The sequence below is a fragment of the Nicotiana tabacum genome, chromosome 13, assembly GCF_000715075.1.
Source record: "Nicotiana tabacum cultivar K326 chromosome 13, ASM71507v2, whole genome shotgun sequence".
Taxonomy (NCBI): domain Eukaryota; kingdom Viridiplantae; phylum Streptophyta; class Magnoliopsida; order Solanales; family Solanaceae; genus Nicotiana; species Nicotiana tabacum.
The window spans coordinates 122,905,371-122,928,179 of NC_134092.1; the positions used below are offsets into that span (position 1 = coordinate 122,905,371).

Here is a 22,809-nt window from a genome sequence, read left to right on the forward strand (position 1 = left end):
TCAAGAAAATCCCCAAAAATGGCTGCTGCCCGTGACTGCCTTATAAAGGCACAAGTGCTTTAGCGAGTTGTACCTTGCGCTGTGCAGGTTGTACCTCATATTACAAGTTTTGCCCTGCTGGCCACCATTTACTAAAACGTCCATAAGTCCTTGTAGAAATATCCAAATGACTAACGGTCGAAAGCGTTAGAAACTAGACTCGAAGATCTTTCATTTAATAGGTTGTCCACCATATAACTACTTATATATATATATATATATATATATATATATATATATATAAGCATGCATGTCCAAAATTAGGTTTTTGTGTGTACTTATTTGGAACTTTAGTCTATCATGTAATTTCCAACTTGATTAAGACTTAGGGCTCTCCTTAGACCCTACATCACTTATAATATGACTCGTTCACTTATTAACATACGAACCTGCTGGAACCTTAAAATTCCGATTCCGGGGTCGTTTTCTAAAAGTGTTGACCGAAGTCAAATTTGCCCTTTTAAGGCTAACTTAAGGAACCAAGTGTTCCGATTTCAACCCAAACACTTCCAAATCCCGAACCAACCATCCCCTCAAGTCATAAATCATTAAAAATACATTCAGAGAGTTTTATTTAGGGGAACAGGGTTCTAAAAGTCGAAACGACCGGTTGGGTCGTTACAATGAGAATACCTAAAACTGTTAATCTCTAAATTTGGTCATGAATTTGGAGGTCATGAATTTGACGAACTACAATTGACCTGAAATTTAGTAGATCCATTAAAAATGACCCAGTGAGAAACACTCACTGCTATGCAATGAATCACGTGTTTTCCGGTGTTTCGAGATCTTTTATATGGGATTTAAGTAGTTTATTGGATTAAATAAGCTTTACTATGAAAAACTATTCTTTATATGTCGGTCTTATTGTGTTAAATCTGGAACACGATTATACATGATGATTTAACTTAATATGATATATGGAAAGAATGTAAATCACATTGATTTAATCTATAAATTTGTCTGAAGCAATTAATCCGAATTTGGTCTAGTTTTGGTCATCATGAATTTCATGATCTCCAATTAACCTGAAATTTGGTGGGTCCATCAAAAATGACCTGATAAGAAATACCCACTGTGTTACAGTGAATTACGTCGTATTTTTGGTAGGGTGGGATCGTTTAGATGGGTTTTTTGGCGGTTTGCGGGATTAAAACGTGATTTGAATATGAAAAGTCATTCTTTATGTCGGATTTATTTATGTTAAATCTGAAACATAGTAACACATATTGATTTGACATAATTGATATATGGAAAGAATTTAACTCATATTTTAAATTCTTAAAAATCCTTAAAATCGTAACTTTTCGGATTTGATCGCAGTTTTGGAGATCATGACTTTTATGATCTCCGATTGACATCAAATTTGAGCTGTTTGGATGGGTTTTGGGGCATTTTTTCGAATTTTAAAACTTAATCCTTGGAGAAAAATTCGTTGTTGTGATCAAGTGGTGATAGGAATTAACCCCTATGGTCTCCACTATTTATTTATAGTGAGATAATAAATTTACGCGCCGACTTTAGGTCTTCCTTCATATCGGATAAATTTATTATGAACTTACTGAGTATAATTACTAGTAGTTGATATCATGTACTTACTCTCCATCTGAGTATATATGTTGGATCAATAGAACTAGAGCTATTAATTATGATGTTTGCGTGACTTGAATTAACAGTATACTCTCCATCTGAGTTGTGTCTGTTTTAATTTATTGGAGTGAATGATCTATCATTACATATATATGTTGTATGAGTAGTTCTTTTCCCATCGAAATTTGCTATTCAAGGTACATGAATATATGTGTGTAGTACGTTTGAAATTTGTATGTTAAATTATATACAATTGACTGAAAATAACAGTTTACTCTCCATCTGAGTTGGTTCTGTTTCCTTTTGGATTGTATATTTATTGCATTATATAATATAATTTGCATGAATGACTCTTTTCCCATCGAAATTTTCTATTCGAGATGCATGTATGTATATATATTGAATGCAGTCTGAATTTTACTATTCAGTGTTAATTGACTTATTATGATCTATTTAATGTTGTATATCTCAACTCCACAATGATTTCATGTAGTTTGTCGTATCACTAGTCAAAACTTTTCTTTGGTTGTGATAAGACATTAATTTGATGGATGTGATGTATGTACAATTTGCCATAAGAAATTTAATTCCGGTTTTTAGGCAAATTAAGAGATGGATATCTAGTTTATTTTCGAACTCTTGCATTATTGAGCTTGATAAATATTTTATCTCTTGTGGTACATGGATGCATGGCCTTGTTATTGTTAATGTCTCTCCTGAACTAAATAATATTAGTCTACCTTATAAGAGAAAATGTTCTTCAAAATTGAGTAAAACTTATCTGTGCACTTGCGTCTTAAGTCATAATTATCTCGATAGGATTTCAGTTGGTCAATAATGAACCTTAATGTTCATTGAAAGTATAGGCACTACCAACTTATAGACCTTATTTAGAAGGAAATATGATTAAGAGGCATTTCTGCTCCAAAGGAAAGAGAGCTGGTGATAAGTTAGAACTAATCTATTTTTGATTGTGTTGTCTAATGAACACATAGGCAAGAGGTGGTTTTGAGTATTTTTATGATATTCATAAATGATTGCTCAGACTATGAATATATTTATTTGATGCATCGTAAGTCTGAATACTTTGAATAATTTCGGAATTTTAAAGCTTGATACGGAGAAGCACCATGAAAATATATTAAATTACTACGATCTGATCGTAGGTGACTAGCACTTCTCTACAAAGTTCATTAGTTACTTATCAAAAATAGAAGACTATATCTTAATTGTCTACACCGGATACTCCATAATAGAGTGGTGTAGTAGAGAGAAGAAATAGGACTTTTATGGAGATATTTAGATTAATGGTGAGTTATTCCGATTTATTTCTTTTTCGTTATGGATATGCCTTAGAAACTGCAATTACATTATAATTTTAGTCTTTCTAAGTCAGTATCTTGGACCCCATAGAACTGTGGACTTAACGTAAGTCCGGTATGCGGCAAGTTCGGATATGGAACTGTCCAATATATATATACTGAAAGAGAAAACGGATAAGATGAAATCAAGGACGAATGTATGCGCGTTTATTAGATATCCAAACGAACGAAAGGAGGTTTATTTTATTTTCTTAAAGGAAAGAAGGTAATTGCTAGCACAAATACCAGTTCTGTATAACATGATTATTTACTAAACTATGTTCCTAGATGTAAACTAGTTTTACAGGAACTGAGCAAAGAAATAATTTGTGAATCATCTAAAATTCAGGTGCTCAAGAACATATAACTTTATATGTAGGAATTGACGTTCCATTGCATTTAAGTATTGGGAGAAACATTAATAGATAAAATTTACTACCTTCAAGTAGTGGGAGTAATATTGAGCAGAGAACACGACAGGAAGAAGTCATTAATATTTCAATACCGCAAGGTAATGAAGATGATATTAGTAGTACTTCGTCGTAGTGGGAGACTAGTAAGGAAAATCATAGTTTGGTATGTACTCTTGGGAGAGTTTCATAACAAAGATCCCTGAAGAGCTTAATACCAAACTAGTTAGTTACGATAAAGCACTACTAGACAAAGATTGCATTTGAAAATAACTTGGCAAGTTCCTTATAGCAAAAGCTTATTGGCAGAGACTTTTAATAGTCTTGCAAAAGGATAGCTGTGAAAGTTATAGATGCATGGTTATGAGTCGAAGTGGGAGATTGTTAGGGCATATACCATTAACCATGCATTTAGATATAGTATATTCTAATAATTGTCATGGTTAAAAGTCTAAGTGGGAGATTGTTGGGATATATACTATTAACCATGGATTTTGATTTGGATATAGTATAAGTTTTAAATAGATCATATATTCGTTTGTGTCCTTTACTTATATAGTAGATGATTTAGTGTATAGAGTTTAGCTTATACACAGAAGATTAAATCATCGATTCTTATAAGTATAAAGATCATGTTCACAATCTAATGATGGAATTGGACAAACCATCAGGAATGATTGTAGCACAACATTAAATATAATTTATCTTGATTATGAGAATGGTTTAATTCCGACCTCTTATGCTAGTATATTTTGTATGTATTGAACGGACCAAGTAGAGATAAGTATTTTATATTGACTTAATAAAATAAACTCTCTAGCCATTAAATGTACTTATACTCTTAATCTTGATATAACTATTATTAGTTGTGTATATTATTGTTGTTTTGATTTATTAAAAGGCGAGATCCTTTCGTGAGTCAGTATGCCTGGTAAATTGGATAATAATAATAATGTACATTGGCGAAGTAATAGTTAGTTGATAGAATCCATGTCTCGGTCTAGAGATTGATGATACACCTTTATGAAAGCTTATAAGTTTTCATGTATAAACCCTGCCGGTGGATTTTATATCCGTCACATGAAATAAGTTAAGCGAAAGTCTAAAGAAAATAATCAATGAATTAAATTGTCAGTAATTTAATTTATTTGATTAGTAATTGAATCTTAACATGGGGAGTTAAATAAGGTTTAATGGAAGAATTTCGAAATTGAACTTAGGAGTGCAGTTACGAATTTTTAGTATAATAATTCATAATTTATTATGATAGTATTAATTCAGATATTTCGAATTAAGTCCATAATAGGAAGCCTCGTTAATTAAATACTGCGGTCCCTGTTGTACCCAAATAATTAAGAATTAAATAAAATTCTATTTCTTGTGGAAAAGGAAGACCCTACAGGTATAGAAAAAGTTTTTAAACCCTAAAACTTGTGGCTATATAAATGGGTCTTATTCCATAAGGAGGCTATGGATTTTACTACACGATTTTCCTAGGAGAAATTCGCCCACACGAATTTCGCTAATTTCGGACATTATTCGGGTCACACAACAAAAGACTGTGGAACTGGAGGACGGGCTCGTGGACGATTTCGCACTTACTTGAAAGCTCTTTTCGCGATCACGGTCACGCTTCAAGAGATAAGTATTGATTTTAAAAATCTGTGATTATGTGTTGTCTATATTACATGCAAGTGATCCTGGCTATTTGCTTCCACTGTTTATACATGTTTTCCATCAATATATACTTTCAAGATTAGCCAAATATTAATAGTTAAGGAAGAATAAATGAATGATTTTTTTAAAAATTTCAATTCATCAATGCAACTCAATATAAAATTTAAAATATCAATATGCTATGTTTATTTTGAATCGATAAAACTACTTCTCAATGTTGGTTTGTGAAGACAGAAAAAGAATAAAGGGATTGAAGTATTTAAATAATATTTCATAAGAAAATGAGCATACATGTTAGAATCAAAGCCTTAGTAACAATAGATAGTGGTTCTCTATGATAATTATATTAATAGCCTGTTTGGCCAAGCTTCGTTTTTGTAACGATCCGACCGGTTATTTTAAAAATTTACACTTTGTTCGGTTGTTTGAGGGCATGAGTAGCTCCGTATGATGTACTTTGACTTGTGTGAATCGTCGGTTTTGGGTTGCAGGTATTTCAGAATCAAATTGGAAGAAAGAATTTCATTGTTGAAGCTTTAAATTGGGAGAGTTGACCAAAATTTGACTCTTTAGAATTTGACCTCGGATTGGAATTCTGATGGTTCCATTAGCTTCGTTAGGTAATTTTGGACTTAGGAGCGCAATCGGAATATAATTTGGAGGCTCATGGTAGAATTAGGCTTGAATTGGCGAAAGTTGGAAATTCGGCGATTTCGGTCGGCAGTAAAAAAATTGATATTAGAGTCAGAATCGAATTTTGGAAGTTAGAGTAGGTTCGTAGTGTCATTTGTGATATGTGTGCAAAATTTGAGGTCATTCGGACGTGATTTGGTTGGTTTCGGCATCAGTTGCCGAATTTAAAAATTTAAAAGTTCTTAAACTTGAATCCGAGGGTAATTTGGTATTTGGATGTTATTTTGAGTGATTCGAAGGTTCGACTAAGTTTGTATGTTGATATATGACTTGTTTATATTTTTGGTTGAGGTCCCGAGGGCCTCGGGGTGATTCTGGGTGGTTAACGGATTTGTCAAAGTTGGAAAATGCAGTTGAAGCTGTTGCTACTGCTATTTCCGCACCTGCGAAAGGAGGAGTCGCAGGTGCGAGATCGCTGGTGCGTTTGGGGAAGCCGCAGATGCGAAAATAGAAGGCCAAGGCTGGGAATGCAGGTGCGAAGAATTGGCCGCATCTGCAATCCCACAGGTGTGAGGCCTTGAGCGCAGATGCGGAAAGGAAGAATTGGGCCGGTTCCGCAGAAGCGGAAGTGTTACGCAGGTGCGCACCCGCATGTACGGAACCTGGGGTCACAGGTGCAGAATTGAGGGATTAAGTGGTTCTCGCAAGTGCGAGGATTCGACCGCAGGTGCGGTTCCGCAGGAGCAGACATATGGCCGCATGTGCGACTGTGGTGGGCAGAAAGCCCCAGCTCGTGTGTTTTGTCTTCATTTTCCATTTTTGGAATTGAGAAACTCGGGAGAGAGGTGAGTTTTCGAAGGTTTTCAAGGAGCAACGTTGGGGTAAGTGATTCTAACCCATAATGGTATAAGTTTCGTGAATATATGGCCTTGTTCATCATAAATTAGTAGGATTTTGGAGTGACAGTAGGGGGTTAGAGCTTGGAATTTTTAAGAGTTTAATTTAAGGATTTGAGGGACCAAACGATGTCATATTTTGATGAATTTGGCATGGTTAGACTCGTGAGTGAATGGGCTTTTTAGTTTTAAAAATTTTGTTGAATTTCGAGACGTGGGCCCGGGGCCCGGGTTTGAGCCAATTTCGGGTTTTGGTGTAATTTGATAGTTTTTCTTGTGGAATTCATTCCATTAACGTATATTGATGGTATTGTACTAATTGTAAATAGATTTGGAGCATTTGGAGGTCGAGTCCAGAGGCAAGAGCATTGCGGGGTAGAGATTTGACCGATTTGAGGTAAGTAACGATTGTAAATCTAGTCCTGAGGGTATGAAACCCCGGATTTTTGTATCATTCTATTATTTTAAGGTGACGCACATGCTAGGTGACGGGCGTGTGGGAGTGCACTGTTGGGAATTGTGACTTGGTTCGTCCCGTAGCAACTGTGAAGTTGCATATTTTGTGGAAATTATATGATACTTATATGTTTTAGAAAGAGTTTCTGTAAATTGGGTTGAATGCTATGTTTGGGCCTTGTGCCAGTACTGTTTGGACCCTTAGGGGCCTTTTCTTACTATCCTCTCATTGATTTCGATTGAAAATCTATACTCAGTCATGGTTATATCTGTTTACTGCATACCTCAGTTTTATGACTCTATTTTGATGCATATAAATGTTGTTTTGGGCCGAATGCCATATTTTTTTACTGAAATACCCGAGTGGCTTGAGATGTTTATAACTGAGTGAGGCCGAGGACCTGATTTGTGAGGATATTTATGGGATCGGGCTACACGCCGCAGCATGTTGTATATTTATGGGATTGGTTTGCACGTCGTAGCATGTTGCATATTTATGAGATCGGGCTGCACGCCGCAGCATGTTTGATATAGGCCGAGGGCCTGAGTGATTTATGCCATGATTTGGCTTGATATAGCACTTGGGCTGAAGGAGCCCCTCCGCAGTCTGTACACACCCCCAGTGAGTGCAGGTACCTACTGAGTGCGAGTGTCGAGTGCTGAGTGACTGGGAGGCATGAGTGATTGTGAGGTATGCCTGAGTGGCAAGAGTGATTGTGAGGTATGCCCGAGTGGCAAGAGTAATTGTGAGGTTTGCCCGAGGGGTTGTATATGAGTGATGCTTTGCCCGATGGGCTGTTTATGATTTCATCATTTTTGCTCACCTTTGCATTTTTTCTCTGTTTGAAAATTATTGAATAATATCTTTAAATGATTTTTTTTTACTTGAACTGGGTTTAAACGAGATGTTTTGATTCAAATCCTGATTTTAAAAGCATGTGGTATTTTACTGAGATTTTATGATATGAACGCTATATGCTTTATTGCTCGTCACTACTGCTCGGTCTTTATTTATTATTGTTACTTACTGAGTTGGCGTACTCACGTTACTCCCTACACCTTGTGTGCAGATCCAGGTATAGCTGGACACGGTAGAAGTTGTTGATTATTCTGGTTGCAGATTTTTCCTCGGAGATAGCAAGGTAGCTGCTTGGCGATCACAACCCCTGCTCTTCTCCCTCTTATCTTCCTCTCATTGTTTTCCAGGCTGAGTTAGCCTTGATATTGTTAGACAGATTGTAATAGATGCTCATAACTAGTGACACCCCGATGTCGGGCTTTTTCTTCCGCACTTTTATTTTGATTTGAACTCCCTTTCGAAGGTCTTTATGTTAAATAACATTGAAATTATCTTTGAAATAAAAATATCGGTTTGTTTTGGAAATGATTCGGCTTGCCTAGTTCCACGATAGGCGTCATCACGACAGGGGTTAGTTTGGGTCGTGACAGATTGGCCTAAAATATATTTTTTAGTCAAAAGTATTTTTTTAAACCAAAATTAAGGTGTTTTGCCAAATTTTTTGCTGGAAAAAAGTGCTTTTGAGTAGAAGTAGAAACAATTTTGGAGAAACAGATAAAAGTAGATTCTCTCCAAAAGCACTTTTTTGAAAAGCACTTCTGAGAAAAATATACTTAGTGTAACAACCTGGCTGGTCGTTTTGAGCAATTGCGTCAGGTTCGGCAGTTTGAAATCACGAGTAGCTTCACACAATGTATTATGACTTGTGTGCATCATCGGTTTGGGATTTTAAGAAGTTCGGAAAAGATTTTTAGGAATGACTCTCATTTGAGAAGCTCGAAGTTTAAAGAATTAACCAAGGTTCGACTTTTGAATATTCGACCTCGGATTGGAGTTTAGATGGTTCCGATAGGCTCAAGTGGTGATTTTGGACTTAGGCGTGTGTCCTGATTTGATTTGGAGGTCCGTAGGGTAATTTGAAGCATTTTTGGCGAAAATTGAAAAGTTGAAGTTTTGGAAGATTGAGAGGTTTGACCGAGAGTTGACTTTGATGATATCGGGGTCGGAAAGCGATTACTAGAGTTGGAACAACTCCGTTATGTCATTTGGGACTTGTCTGCAAAATTTGGTGTCATTTGGAGTTAATTTGATATGGTTCGGACGCTTGGTTGCGATTCTAGAAGTTCTTGAAGTTCATGGTGATTTTCATGTGTTTTGGCATCCGATTCGTGGTTCTAGAGGTTGTTTTGGTGTTCCGATCACGCAAGCGAGTTCATGTTATATTTTCAGACTTATGTGGATGTTTGGTATAGAGCCCAGAGGGCTCGGATGAGTTTCGTACGCGTTTCAGAGTGTTGGAAGAAGGTTCAGCTGTGCTGGTGTCTCTGTTCTCGCATTTGCGAGGTTTTCATCGCATTTGCGAGATTATTCTCACTTTTGTGACGATGGGCTGGGGCAAGGGAGTTTGCAAATGCGAACTATTTCATCACATTTGCGATTAGGCAGCTTCGGATTTGCGACACAAACGATCGCTTTTGCGAAAACTCTGAGCTTGCATTTGCGACCTTGGCATCGCTGGTCAGCCTTCACTTTTGCGACGCTTTTGTCGCATTTATGAGCATCGCAATTGCGATCCGGATGTCGCAAATGCGACATCTGAGGCTGGTATTAAGACTCCCATTTCGGGACTTAACTTCATTTTATCATATTTTGAACCCTAGATCCGAGAGTGGGCGATTTTGAAAGAAGATTTTCATATCAAATCATTAAGTAAGTGCTTCTAATCAATTTTTAATTATATTTTGTGATTATATCTTAGATTTGACATCAAATTCATGAGAATGTAAAGGAAAATTTGGGAAAAATTGTAAAATCTTTCAAAAATGTAAAATGATGATTTGAAGGATTAATTGGTATGGAAACTTGATAATTTTTGTATGGTTGAACTCGTATCGGGATGGGTGTTCGGGTTTTATAAATTTTGTCGGGTTCTGAGGTGCGGGCTCGGGGGGTTGACTTTTTACAAATTGTATAAATATCATAGCTTTGTTAATTGAAATTGTTTTCTCTTGCATTGTTTGATGTATTTAAGTCGTCTTTGGTTAGATTGAGCCGAGCGGTGTGAATTGGTAAAGGAAAAGCTAAATTGAGTATTGAGTTGGCCGAATTAAGGTAAGTGTCTTGTCTAACTTTGTGTGGGGGAAACCTATCCCTTAGGAATTGAGTCGATTGTGCTATCTTGTTATGTGGAAGCCATGTACGCAAGGTGACGAGTGGGTACACAATCTATATGTGGCATTGACCGGTTTAGATTGTTTAATCTCTTCCCATTCATTTGATTAAATTATCATAAAATGTGGTATCTCGTTGTTAGGCTACTCTTACATGCTCTATATAATGTTGTTAGCACTTATTTACCTCTTGCTCGTTATTTGGCCCTTATATGTCGTGGTTAAAGTTATTGCCTTGCTTATTGTCTTGTAACATCTTAATTGCTGAGTTCTTCTATGAATTTGTGCATATCTGCTACATGTCCAAATTGTTATAATTGCATGCTTAATTATTACGTGCCTTACATGTCTTGTCATTTTTGTAAAGGTTGTTGTATTCCTTTTATTTTTACGTGGTTCATTTGTTGTAGTGTACTCATACCCTCGGTTGTAGAAAACTCTTGTAAATTGAGTTATTGAATTGTTGTTGTTGATTTAAATTATTGTACGGGGGATCGGGTTGCACGCCACAATATGTGAAATAAGGGAGGTGTTGAAATAAAGGAGGATATTTATATTGTGATATTGTTAGTGTACGGTGGGATCGGGTTGCACGCCGCAACATGTGAAATAAGGGTGGATTATTATGGTGAAATAAGGGTGAATTATGATATTGATATTATATGGTGGGATCGGGTTGCGCGCCGCAACATATTATATTTATTGTTATGATATTGATGTTGTACGATGGGATCGGATTCCACGCCGCAACAGGTGAAATAAGGATGAATTGATATGGCAGAATAAGGGTGAATTATGATATTTATATTATATGGTGGGATCGGGTTGCACGCCGCAACATATTTGTGTATTTTGTATCCCCTGTTTTATTGTATTGGCTCTAGTTCCTTTGTACGAGATTCTGAGAATTTGTATTTCCGGTTTTCACTGTCTTCTGAGGATTGAGTTATGGTCATTGACTTGCTGCCTTGCCGCCATTTTCTGAACTCTTTTTCCTAGTACTATTATTTTGATAAATTGATTTTCAAGGTGAATTTACTATGTTGAGTCATTATCGCCTGCCCTGTTGAGTTGTTAGTAATATGGTGATTTAAAAATAAAAGAATTAATATCATGCTACCTTTCGTGACTTCTAAGTTAAAACTTGCTGTATATTTCGGTATTTACTATTTCTAATAGTTGTTATATTTTATTTCAATTGATTTCTCAACTTAATCTTCTTAACCTGTCTGAGGTTTTTATCTTACTTCAAAGGAAACTGTTATTATGGTTTAATTTAATAAATCCTATATTAAATTCAATAGCTTGTTTAATGTTGTATTTTATTTGGAAAATATTATTTTTCTTCACTCAAATGATTTCTAAAATAAAATGATCTTTCTCACGGATTACCTACCTGATCTAGAAACTGAAATTTTACCTTGTGATGTATAAATAAAATCTATGAAACATCTTAATTAGCATTTGACACGGATATTATGTACCGAGTAGCACGTGGGTTTTGCCGTGCAAAGTGAGATGAAAAGATGTGGGCACAAGGTGCCATGTGTGCTAGAGGTTTGAAAGTTGTGATTTATGATATGTGACTACGAGCATTGGAATTGTTGGAATTGTGTATTAGAAACGATTTGATTGGTTGAGTTGGTATCGTTTTTCCTACTTGAGTACATTTATACTTCATATGTACTCCAACTATGTTGTTGTTTAATTATTGGTTATTTCTCGTTGTCATTCGTGTTCCCCTTAGCGTTATTATTGATTGTAATTTGATTTCTTTCTGCTATTGGCATTACTCTGATATTCCTTCCTTGTTAGCTTTATGTCATATCTTGCACAGGTTTATATTCTCGGTAGGTGTCTTGACCTGGCCTCGTCACTACGCTGTCGAGCTTAGGCTTGATACTTATTGGGTACCACCGTGGTGTACTCATGCTACACTTCTGCACATCTTTTGTGCAGAACCAGGTACTTCAGATCGAGTTGGTTTTGAGACTTATGCTTGGTGTGGTTGGAGACTTCAAGGTACACCTGCCGGACATTCGCAGGCTCCGAAGTCACCTTTTAATTGTATTTATTTCCATTGTTTCCTTTTGTTCCGGAATAGTGATGCATTTATTATGTATAACTACTCCTAGAAAGGCTTATGATTTGTACTACCGGTTTTGGGATTGTAAATTGTACAGATATTTCTATTTCGAAATTGTTCGATGTTATTAAATATTGTCGTTATTTCTGTTAATGTTAGGCTTACCTAGTTTTAGAGACTAGGTGCTATCACGACTCCTTCGGAGGGATTTTGGGTCGTGACACTTAGAAGCACTCTTTAAAAGCTTGGCCAAACACTAATTGTTGCTCAAAAATACTTTTTAAATTAATTAGTCAAACACAAACTACTTCTCACCAAAAGTACTTTTTTGAAAAGCACTTTTGAGAAAGGCACTTTTCAAAATAAGTAGATTTTAGAAATTTGACGAAACATGCTTGTCACGACCCAAAATCCCAACTTGTCGTGATGGCGCCTATCTCAATATTAGGCAAGCCTACAACCTCAATAAACCATAATTTCTCTTAAGTTTGAATATATAATATTTAAATTCAGTAGAAAAATCTCACACATACAGATATAAATACACTCCCAAAATCCGGTGTCACTTAGTACATGAGCATCTAAATGATAACAAAGTGTGACTGTTAAAAACACTGTCTGAAAATATAGAGCAATACTAAGACTGAAAGGAAAGAGATTCAAGGTCTGTGGATACCAAGCAGCTACCTCGATAATCTCCAACAAATAAAACACTGAGAACTAGTAACCGCCGTGTCCAGAAGTACCTGGATCTGCACATGAGGTGCAAGGTGTAGTATGAGTACAACCAACTCATCAAGTAACAATACTAAATAAAGAATAAAAAGTAGTGACGAGCTTCACAGCTGAGTCCAATTACAGTAATTTCCAACATAACAAGGTAGGCATGCTTTCAAGTTCAACATTTAATGCCAAAACAGTAATTTCATATAAAGTTCAACTGAAACATAAATAATATCTCTCAGAAATTCCCAAAATAGTGGTATATGCCAACTGAAGTACAACAATAATAAAAGTAAAGCATCCTCTTAGGGCAACAGTCACTCAGTCCTCCCATTTGCTCAGCACTCGACACTCAATAGATACCTGCGCTCACTGGGTGTGTGTACAGATTTCGGAGGGGCTCCTTCAGCCCAAGCGCTATAATCCGCACGGACAACTCACGTGCTATAGTATCAATATCTGGATCCGCACGGACAACTCACGTGCTATAGTATAATATTTAGATCTGTACGGACAACTCACGTGTTGCACGGACAACTCACATGTTGCACGGACAATTAGTCATAAATCTCTCTAGTATCTCGGGCTCTCAATAATAATGAAAATTAGCCCAAACAACAATGATATGATGCATCAATAATGAATAATAGAGACTGGGATAAAATAAACAAGTAACTACGACTAAGTACAAAATAATAATTTAGCAGATAATTAAACTTGTACACGACCTTTGTGAGTCCCTACAGTGCCAACACATAATCTAAACATGATTAGTGGTTCAATTTTTTTACTACATGGAGAATGTACAGATAACAACAAATTATTCAATTACACCGTTCTATGGAATTTGACCAAGTCATAATTCCTACGGTGCACGCCCACACGCTCGTCATCTAATATGTGCGTCACCTCAAAATCGATCACATAACAAAAAATCCGGGGTTTCATATCCTCGGAATCAGATTTAGAATTGTTACTTACCTCAAACCGTGAAATTCTTTATTCTGCTATGCCCTTGCCTCGCGAATCGGCCTCCAAACGCCTCATATCTAGTCACAAATAATTTGATTAAGTCAATACAAATTATAGGAATTAATTCCATATGAATATACTAATTTTCCACTAAAATCCAAAAATTGCACTCAAAAATCGCGCATGGGGCCCATGTCTCAGAACTAGACAAAAGTTACAAAATATGAACGCCCATCCAACCACGAGTCCAACCATATAAATTTTATCAAATTCCAACATCAACTCAACCTCAAATCTTCAAATTAAGCCAAGAGGGTTTTCACAATTTTCCAACTCAAATCACCAATTAAATGTTAAAAACAACCATGAAATCGTATAATTTGACCAATATTGAGTTAAGAACACTTACCCCGTTATTTTTCTTGAAAATCTCCCAAAAATCATCTCTTCCCGAGCTCCAATTCGTCAAATATGGATGTCCCATTTTCAGAACTTAAACTTTCTGTCTAGGTTTTTCTTCTTCGCGAATGCGGCCACTGCCTCGCGTTCGCGAAACACATTTTGTGCTGCCCAGAATTTTCTCCTTCGCGAATGCGGCCCTTGCCTCGCGTTCACGAAGTACAAAAATCTGCTGCCCTAATTTCTTCTTCGCGAACGCGAGATCCTACTTGCGAACGCGATGATTAACGACCTCATGCCTTCACGAACGTGAAGCCTCTCACGCGAACGCGTTTGGTCCAACCCCAGCTCCCTCTCTTCTTTGCGAACGCGACAACCCTCTCGCGTTCGCGATGCACAACCTGCCCAACCCTTCGCGAACACATCCTCTCCTTGGCGAACGCGAAGAGAAAATCTTGCTTGTCCCTTAGTTTCTCTTCGCAAACGCGAGACTCCTCTCGCGAACGTGATGAAGGAAACCAGATAGTGCATCAGAAAAATTCCAGCACATCTCCAAGTCCAAAAATTGATCTGTTAACCCTCTGAAACTCACTCAAGGCCCTCGGGACCTCAACCAAATACCCCAACAAGTCCTAAAATATCATACAAACTTAGTCGAAATCACAAATCACATCAAACATTGCTAAAACCACGAATCATACCCAATTCAAGCCTAATGTAACTAAGAATTTTCAACTTCTACATTCGATGCCGAAACTTATCAAATCAAGTTCGATTGACCTTGAATTTTGCACGCAAGTCATAAATGATATAACGGACCTATTCCAATTTTCAGAACTGGATTTCGACCCTGGTATCAAAAAGTCAACTCTCTGGTCAAACTTCCAAACTTAAATTTCTATTTTAGCCATTTCAAGCCTAATTTAACTACGGACTTTCAAGTAGTTTTTCGGACACTCTCCTAAGTCCAAAATCACCATACAGAGCTATTAGAATTATCAAAACTCTATTCTGGGGTCGTTTACACATAGTCAACATATGGTCAACTATTTCAACTTAAGCTTTAAACCTTGGAACTAAGTGTTCCAATTCATTCCAAAATCTCACCGGACTCGTACCAATTACCCCAACATGTCACATAACAAATGTAAGGCACAAATTGAGCAGTAAATGGGGGAACGGGGTTGTAATACTCAAAACGACCGGCCGGATCGTTACAATGCTATAAATATTACATTTCAAGCATTGGCAATATATCGTTAACTTTGGTTTCGATTTCAAGCTAGGTGAACAGAAAAATTTATAGTTTAGAGGCCGCCCTTTTAGTCTGCTCTACGTAACACAAATTCGAATTAGTCTTGTTAGTGATAATCAGATATCATAAATTTTACTAAATAAAACAAATATTACATCTCAAGAAAGGATCATAGATCATGCTAAACTGACAACTAACACACAAACTATATATATTTTATATTATCTATAAATAAAAAATATATTTATATATTGATTTGGTTCGGATTTTTACTTGTTTAATACCAAAAGCCGATTTGATTTAGTTTTAATTTCTCTTCGAACACCCTTATATTCGGTTTAACCAAAAAGGGAAAAAAGAACTTAAAGTAGTGAAAATATTCTAACTAATATATATTTATATAAGAATTTTAATAGCATTGGAGCGTGAATATTTTATTTTAAAATACATAAGGTATATATTTGGAGAAAAAAAAAAGAAAGAAAAAAGTAGGACAGAGATCTTGTTTTACTATCGACAAAAAAAAAATCCTGTTTTTCTCCAAAGTATGGGGGAGATTAATTCAATCCAAGTCATCCTTCATTCTACACCGTTGATTGACTAAAACATCAAACGGCTGAAACTCACGATCCGCGTCATCCCAAAGTAACCAATCAACAGCTCGCCTCAACTTCTTATATAAGCAAAACTCTTTACCCCACTCCCTTCACACTATTCGAACTTAAAATCCCCCCGATTTTCTACAAACTCTGCTAATCTCCTCTTATATTACTCAAAATCTTCTTTATCCCCTCAAAATGGCACCAAAGGCAGAGAAAAAACCCGCAGATAAAAAACCAGCTGCCGAAAAAACCCCCGCCGCCGAGAAATCATCAAAGGCCGGCAAAAAGCTCCCGAAGGACGGCGCTGCTGCCGCCGGAGATAAGAAGAAGAAGAGATCAAAAAAGTCAATTGAGACTTACAAGATCTACATTTTCAAGGTGCTGAAACAGGTTCACCCTGATATCGGAATTTCAAGCAAAGCCATGGGTATCATGAACAGTTTTATTAATGATATATTTGAGAAGCTTGCTCAGGAATCTTCTAGACTTGCTAGGTACAATAAGAAGCCGACAATTACTTCACGGGAAATTCAGACTGCCGTCCGATTGGTTCTTCCCGGTGAATTGGCTAAGCATGCTGTTTCTGAGGGTACTAAAGCTGTTACCAAATTCACTAGCTCTTGAAATTTGATAGTTTTTTGCTGTTTTTTCCTTTTGGTTTCTGTTGCGTTTATGAGGTCAATTAGAGTCTGGTGATGTAAAGAAGAAAAAATGGTTAGTATTTGGTGTAATATTTTACCGTTCTGTATCTGTAACAATTTTCCCATGTGTTAATGTGAAATGTGAAAGTAAGGGAAACGGCATTTACCATTATCTCTTTTCGGGTTTATTTTTTTTAGATTTGAAAATTGGAATTTTGAAAATCTAATGATGATAGATATGTTAATTACACTATCTCTATCTGTTATCTTAATCAGCTTCCTTAATTTCACTTATCCCATAATTATTCGTTCCTTCTACAGGAAATAGTAGGGGTGGCGACTTTTGATTAATTGACTATAATGTTTAATTTACTTTAATGGGTTGTAGTCATTGAACTTTACCTCTATTAGTAAAGTCACAAAATTATTTTGTTACATTATTAAGATCGTTTAATGTTACTCTTTGTATCGTAAAGCCAATAAACTATTTTTATATCGTGCTAACAAACTCACTAAATTAGAGTTCTTTGATTTTGCACTCCTAACGTATGATAAGATTTATGCTTCCGAGATTGGATCGACGCGGGACAAGAAAGTCAGAATATAATATTAAACGGCTCACACTTATACATTATAAACGTGGATGCTAAAATCCCTTAATTAAATGAATAGGCACTAACAGCGTATAACGAAATTATTGTAAAAATTAAACAAGATAAATGACAGAATTAACAAGGTCTGATATATGAGCTTGTTTGGACTGGATTTTTGACACTAGGTTTGGTGGGCCTGGTCCAAGTGGAATTTTATTCACTATAGCGAGTTATTGAAAATATGAATATTTACCTAGCTATACTATAATAAAAATTTATTTACCTCTTTTACTTAGGTTCTTACTTAATTATATTCTATATCTATATTTATCATTTATGTACAAAATCATAAATAAAAAAATAATAATAATAAATTCCTTAAATTTAACATCTCATTCTCTCTCCTTCACCAACCCCTTCCTAAAAATTTGAATTTCATTTATTTTTCAAAAGATTTCACATCCCTCCCTCATACTTATCATCCAAAATCTGTACTTCCCTCAAAATATAAATGAAAATGGAGAAAATTTTGTCTCTAAAATTGTAGCAGCAAAGGGTACTCCATCGATATCCATTAAAAACTTTCGAAACTTTGAATTCAATATTTGAAATTTACGAATTCGTGATTTGTTTGGATTGAGTATTCTTGCAAACGATGAAAAATATATCTTGTAGTTTATATCTCAATTTTGAGGGAAACTGGTTAAGTTTAGAGTTGGTTTTACGTAAAAAATTATATTGAAACTCGAAGAAAACGAAGTTGCAGGAATTGTATGATAAATGCATCACAATTATTTTAGAATTGCATCACAATTGCATTAAATTGTATGTTACTTGTATCTAATACAATAATACCTAAAATAATATCTGATACAATACTAATATAATTATAATACAATATTATATTAAATTTTAAGTTTAGAGTTATGATTGAAACTTGAAGAAGATGAAGATCACAATTGTCTCACTATTTTTTCAGAAATGTATCGCAGTTTGTATCACAAATGTATGAGAATTACGTTAGTATTGTATCAAGTATTGCTTTAGGTATTAATATATCAAATATAAGTTATATACAATTGTGATACAAGTATAATACATTTATGATACTATTATGTTTTAGGTATTGATGTATTAGGATTCTAATACAATTGTTATATAATTCCTCCAACTACTACAACTACTTCTTCTTCTTCTTCTTCTTCCTTCTTCTTCTTCTTCTAATAACTATGTACTTAACTAATCTCCATCAAAATTGAGATATAAATTTCAAAGGATATTCTCAATCACTTGCAAGAACATCCAATCCAAAAAATCATAAAATCTTAAAACCCGAAATTGTATGTATGTATGCTCGAGAATCATATGCATTTTTGGTCTTCGAATGGATCAATTTGTGGATGAGCGTGTTAGTCAAACACACTGAAGAAATTAGGGAAAGGAAGAGGGAAAAAAAAAAAAAAGAGGAGAGGAGAAAAAGGAAAGAATTTTATTGAATTCCTTAATTGAAGGCACTAATAATAGGGTGAGAGCATTTTAAGAGGGAATATATACAAATTGTAAGAAAAATCTTGATATTGATTGAAAACTATAAAACCTAAAGAAAATAGATAAATAAGTTTCTATTATAGTATACATAAGAAAAACTCCCTTGAAAATATAAGATGAATTTTCAGAAATCACTACAGTCAAGTGCCTATTAGCGTGGTATAGCTATAATATTCATATTTACTAGTCGTAGCTACAATTTCGTTGCTACTGTGTTGTATTCCATGTATTCGTGCGACTGTATTTATAAATTTAGTGAGATAATCTGCCTAAAAAGTAGGGATTTTAGCTGTTTAATTTTGTATTCCATATATTGGCGCGACTGTATTTATAAACATAATGAGGTAATCCACCTAAAAATAGGGATTATAACTGTTTAATAACGAAAAACACAAAAAATCAGCATGTATCAATTTGATTGTATACACTCTATTTAATTCGGATGTATTCATTCTTATATATTTTATATTGTATTCAATTTCACTATATTGAATTCAGTTGTAGTCAAATAATAAAAAAATTAAGAAATTTGGTGTATACCGCTCTATTCGATTCGGTTGTATACACTGCATTCAATTCACCTATATAAATTCTTAACTATTTTACATTGTATTCAATTTGACTGTATTCAAATAATAAAAACAGTGATATTCGGTTGTATTCAATTCGCTATATTCATTCGTAACTGCTTTTACACTGTGTTCAATTTACTATATTTAATTTGGCTGTATTTAAATTTTAAATAATAAATTCAAAAAATACAGGGATCTGCCAAAAAAATAACCTTCGGAATACATAAATACATGCGATAAAAAATGTATTTGTACAACATATAATGTATATGTATCATTGTATGTGATTCAATAGCAAAGAAGAGAATTTGTATCATTGTATTTGTATCATTGTATTTGTATATTTACTTGTGAGAAAGCACGGGAGAAAATATAGTATTGATTATCTAAAGTGTTGTACAATCCCCTATTTATATACAATGATTACATAATAATAGGTATCTACCTTCCGATGTAAGATGCTATACATGACAAACTACTTAACACTCCCCCTCAAACCGGTGCATATAAATCATATGTACCGAGCTTGTTACATATGTAACTAATACGAGAACCACTAAGAGACTTCGTGAAAATATCTGCTAGCTGATCATTCGACTTCACAAATTTTGTAATAATATATCCTAAGAGTATCTTTTCTCTGAAAAAGTGACAACCGATCTCAATGTGTTTAGTCCTCTCATGGAACACCGGATTTGATGCGATATGAAGAGCATCTCGATTATCACACACCAATTCCATCTTGCTGATTTCTCCGAACTTTAACGCCTTGAGCAACTGCTTGACTGTAACGACTCGGCCGATCGTTTTGAGGATTATAACCTCGTTCTCCCATTTACTGCTCAATTTATACTTTATAGTTATTTTATGACTTACCGGGCTAGTTGGTTCGGGTTCGAAAGGATTTCGAGGTGAAATAAGACAATTAGTCTCATAATTGAAAACTTAAGTTGGAAAAGTTAATCGGATATTGACTTATGTCTAAACGACATCAAATTAGAATTCTGATGATTCCAATAGCTCTGTATGGTGATTTTGGACTTAGGAGTGCGTTCGAAAAATTATTTGAAGGTCCGTAGAGGAATTAGGCTTGAAATGGCGAAAGTCAAATTTTTGGGAAGTTTGACGGGGGGTTTACTTTTTGATATCGGGGCCGAAATTCGATTCTGGAAATTTGAATAGGTCTGTTATGTTATTTATGACTTGTGTGCAAAATTTGAGGTCAATCGGACGTGATTTGATAGGTTCCGGCGTCGTTTGTAGAAATTAAAAGTTTCAAAGCTTATTAGGCTTGAATCTATGTGTGATTCGTGTTTTTAGTGTTGTTTGATGTGATTTGAGGCCTCGAGCAGGTTCGTGTTATATATTGGGACTGGTTGGTACGATTGGACGGGGTCTTGGGGGCCTCAGGTTTAATTCGGGGTGGTTTCGGACCAAGTTTTGGTATTTTGATATTGCTGGTTGCTGGTTCTAGTATTGTTCTTCGTGTTCGCGAGGAGCCTCTCGCGTTCGCGAAGAAGGATTTTGCTGTTGGGGCTTTGTTCTTCGCGTTCGCGAAGAGGATCTCGCGTTCGCGAAGAAGGAATTTTTAGTGTGTGTCATCTTAATTTGGAGGCTCATATCTCGCAATCTATATAAAATTTAGAGCTGATCCAAAAATAAAAGTTGTAGCCCTTTGTGTTTAGTTTTCAGAAAGGTAAACCATTTGTCATTTGGAGTTATGTAGAAAAAGTTATGGTAGATAAACTATAGGCTGTCTAGAAAGAGTTTAAAAATCTCTATTGTACAGGGCTGAATTTGGAAATGTATATCTCGCAATCTATAAGGAATTGGAAGATGAGTAACAAATGCAAGTTATAGTCTTGGTGTCTAGTTTACAGAAAGTTAAACCATTTAATATTTGGAGTTTTGTACAAAAAGTTATGACCATTATACTAGAAGCTATCTGAGAAGGGTTTGAAAATGGCTGTTGGAGATTTGGTTCATCGCGAACGCGAGGGGAGGGTCGCGAACGCGAAGAACAAATCCCTGGGCAGCAGAATAAAGTCCAAATTTGTCTCATTCTTCCATTTTTGGACCAAGGAAGCTCGGGCGAGGCAATTGTTCGAGAGTTTTTCAAGGAAAACATTGGGGTAAGAATTCCTAACCTGATTTTGGTTAAATTACATGAATCTATTGTTGTTTTTATCACTAAATTAGTGAATTGAGTTGAAAAATTTAGAAAATTCTCTTGGTTTAATTTGAAGATTTGAGGGTCGAGGTGAGGTCGGATTTTTGTAAAATTGGTATGGTTAGACTCGTGGTTGAATGAGCTTTCGGATTTTGTAACTTTTGTCGGGTTCCGAGACGTAGGCCCCACGTGCGATTTTTGAGCTAAATTTCGGATTTTGTTAGAAAATTTGTATTTTCTTCTGGAATTAATTCCAGTAATTTTTATTGACTGAATCGAATTATTTGTTACTAGATACGAGGCTTTCGGAGACCAATTCTCGAGGCAGGGCATAACAGAGTGAGAAATTACACGAGTTGAGGTAAGTAACACTTCTAAAATTAGTTATGAGGATATGAATCCCAGAATTGGTGTTATATAAATTATTTGGAGGTGACACACACGATAGTTGACGAGCGTGTGGACGTGCACCATATAAATTGACTTGAATAAATCCTCTGAAGTTGCAAATTAAAGAATCATATTATTATCTGAACATGCCACACGTGTTTAGAGGAATTGAACTGTGGCTCGTAATAAAGATCATGTTTAGGCTATGTGCCGATATTTTAGGACCCATAGGGTCGTGTTGCTGTTGAATTAATTATTTTAAAATGTACATTTCATACTCAGTCATGCTCATCCATTGTGAGGATATTTATTGAATCGGGATTGCCCGCCTGCAGCAGGCAATATAGCTTATATATATATATATATATATATATATATATATATATATATATATATATATATATATATATATATATTATTATTATAGGATCGGACTACACGCCACAACAGGCCTTATAGTCTTTATTACTTATATGGATCGGGGATGCCCGCCTGTAGCAGGTCTTATAGGTTTTATTATTATTATGGGATCGGACTGCACGGCGCAGTAGGCTATATTGGCTTTATATAGCGCTTGGGTTGAAGGAGCCCCTCCAGAGTCTACACA

The 22,809-nt window shown here is 35.4% G+C and overlaps 1 protein-coding gene across 1 annotated transcript; it reads left to right on the top strand.

Annotated features, from left to right (window-relative positions):
* Positions 1 to 16,394: 16,394 nt before the first annotated feature.
* Positions 16,395 to 17,101, top strand: LOC107778382 (histone H2B-like). Its single transcript, XM_016598633.2, has one exon. It carries the CDS (start codon positions 16,484 to 16,486, stop codon positions 16,910 to 16,912), a length of 429 nt encoding a protein of 142 aa, XP_016454119.1. The 5' UTR covers positions 16,395 to 16,483; the 3' UTR covers positions 16,913 to 17,101.
* Positions 17,102 to 22,809: the final 5,708 nt, after the last annotated feature.

Bases quoted from the DNA above. Each gene is read 5' to 3' on its own strand.
- LOC107778382 (XM_016598633.2), top strand. From the start codon at position 16,484: ATGGCACCAAAGGCAGAGAAAAAACCCGCAGATAAAAAACCAGCTGCC.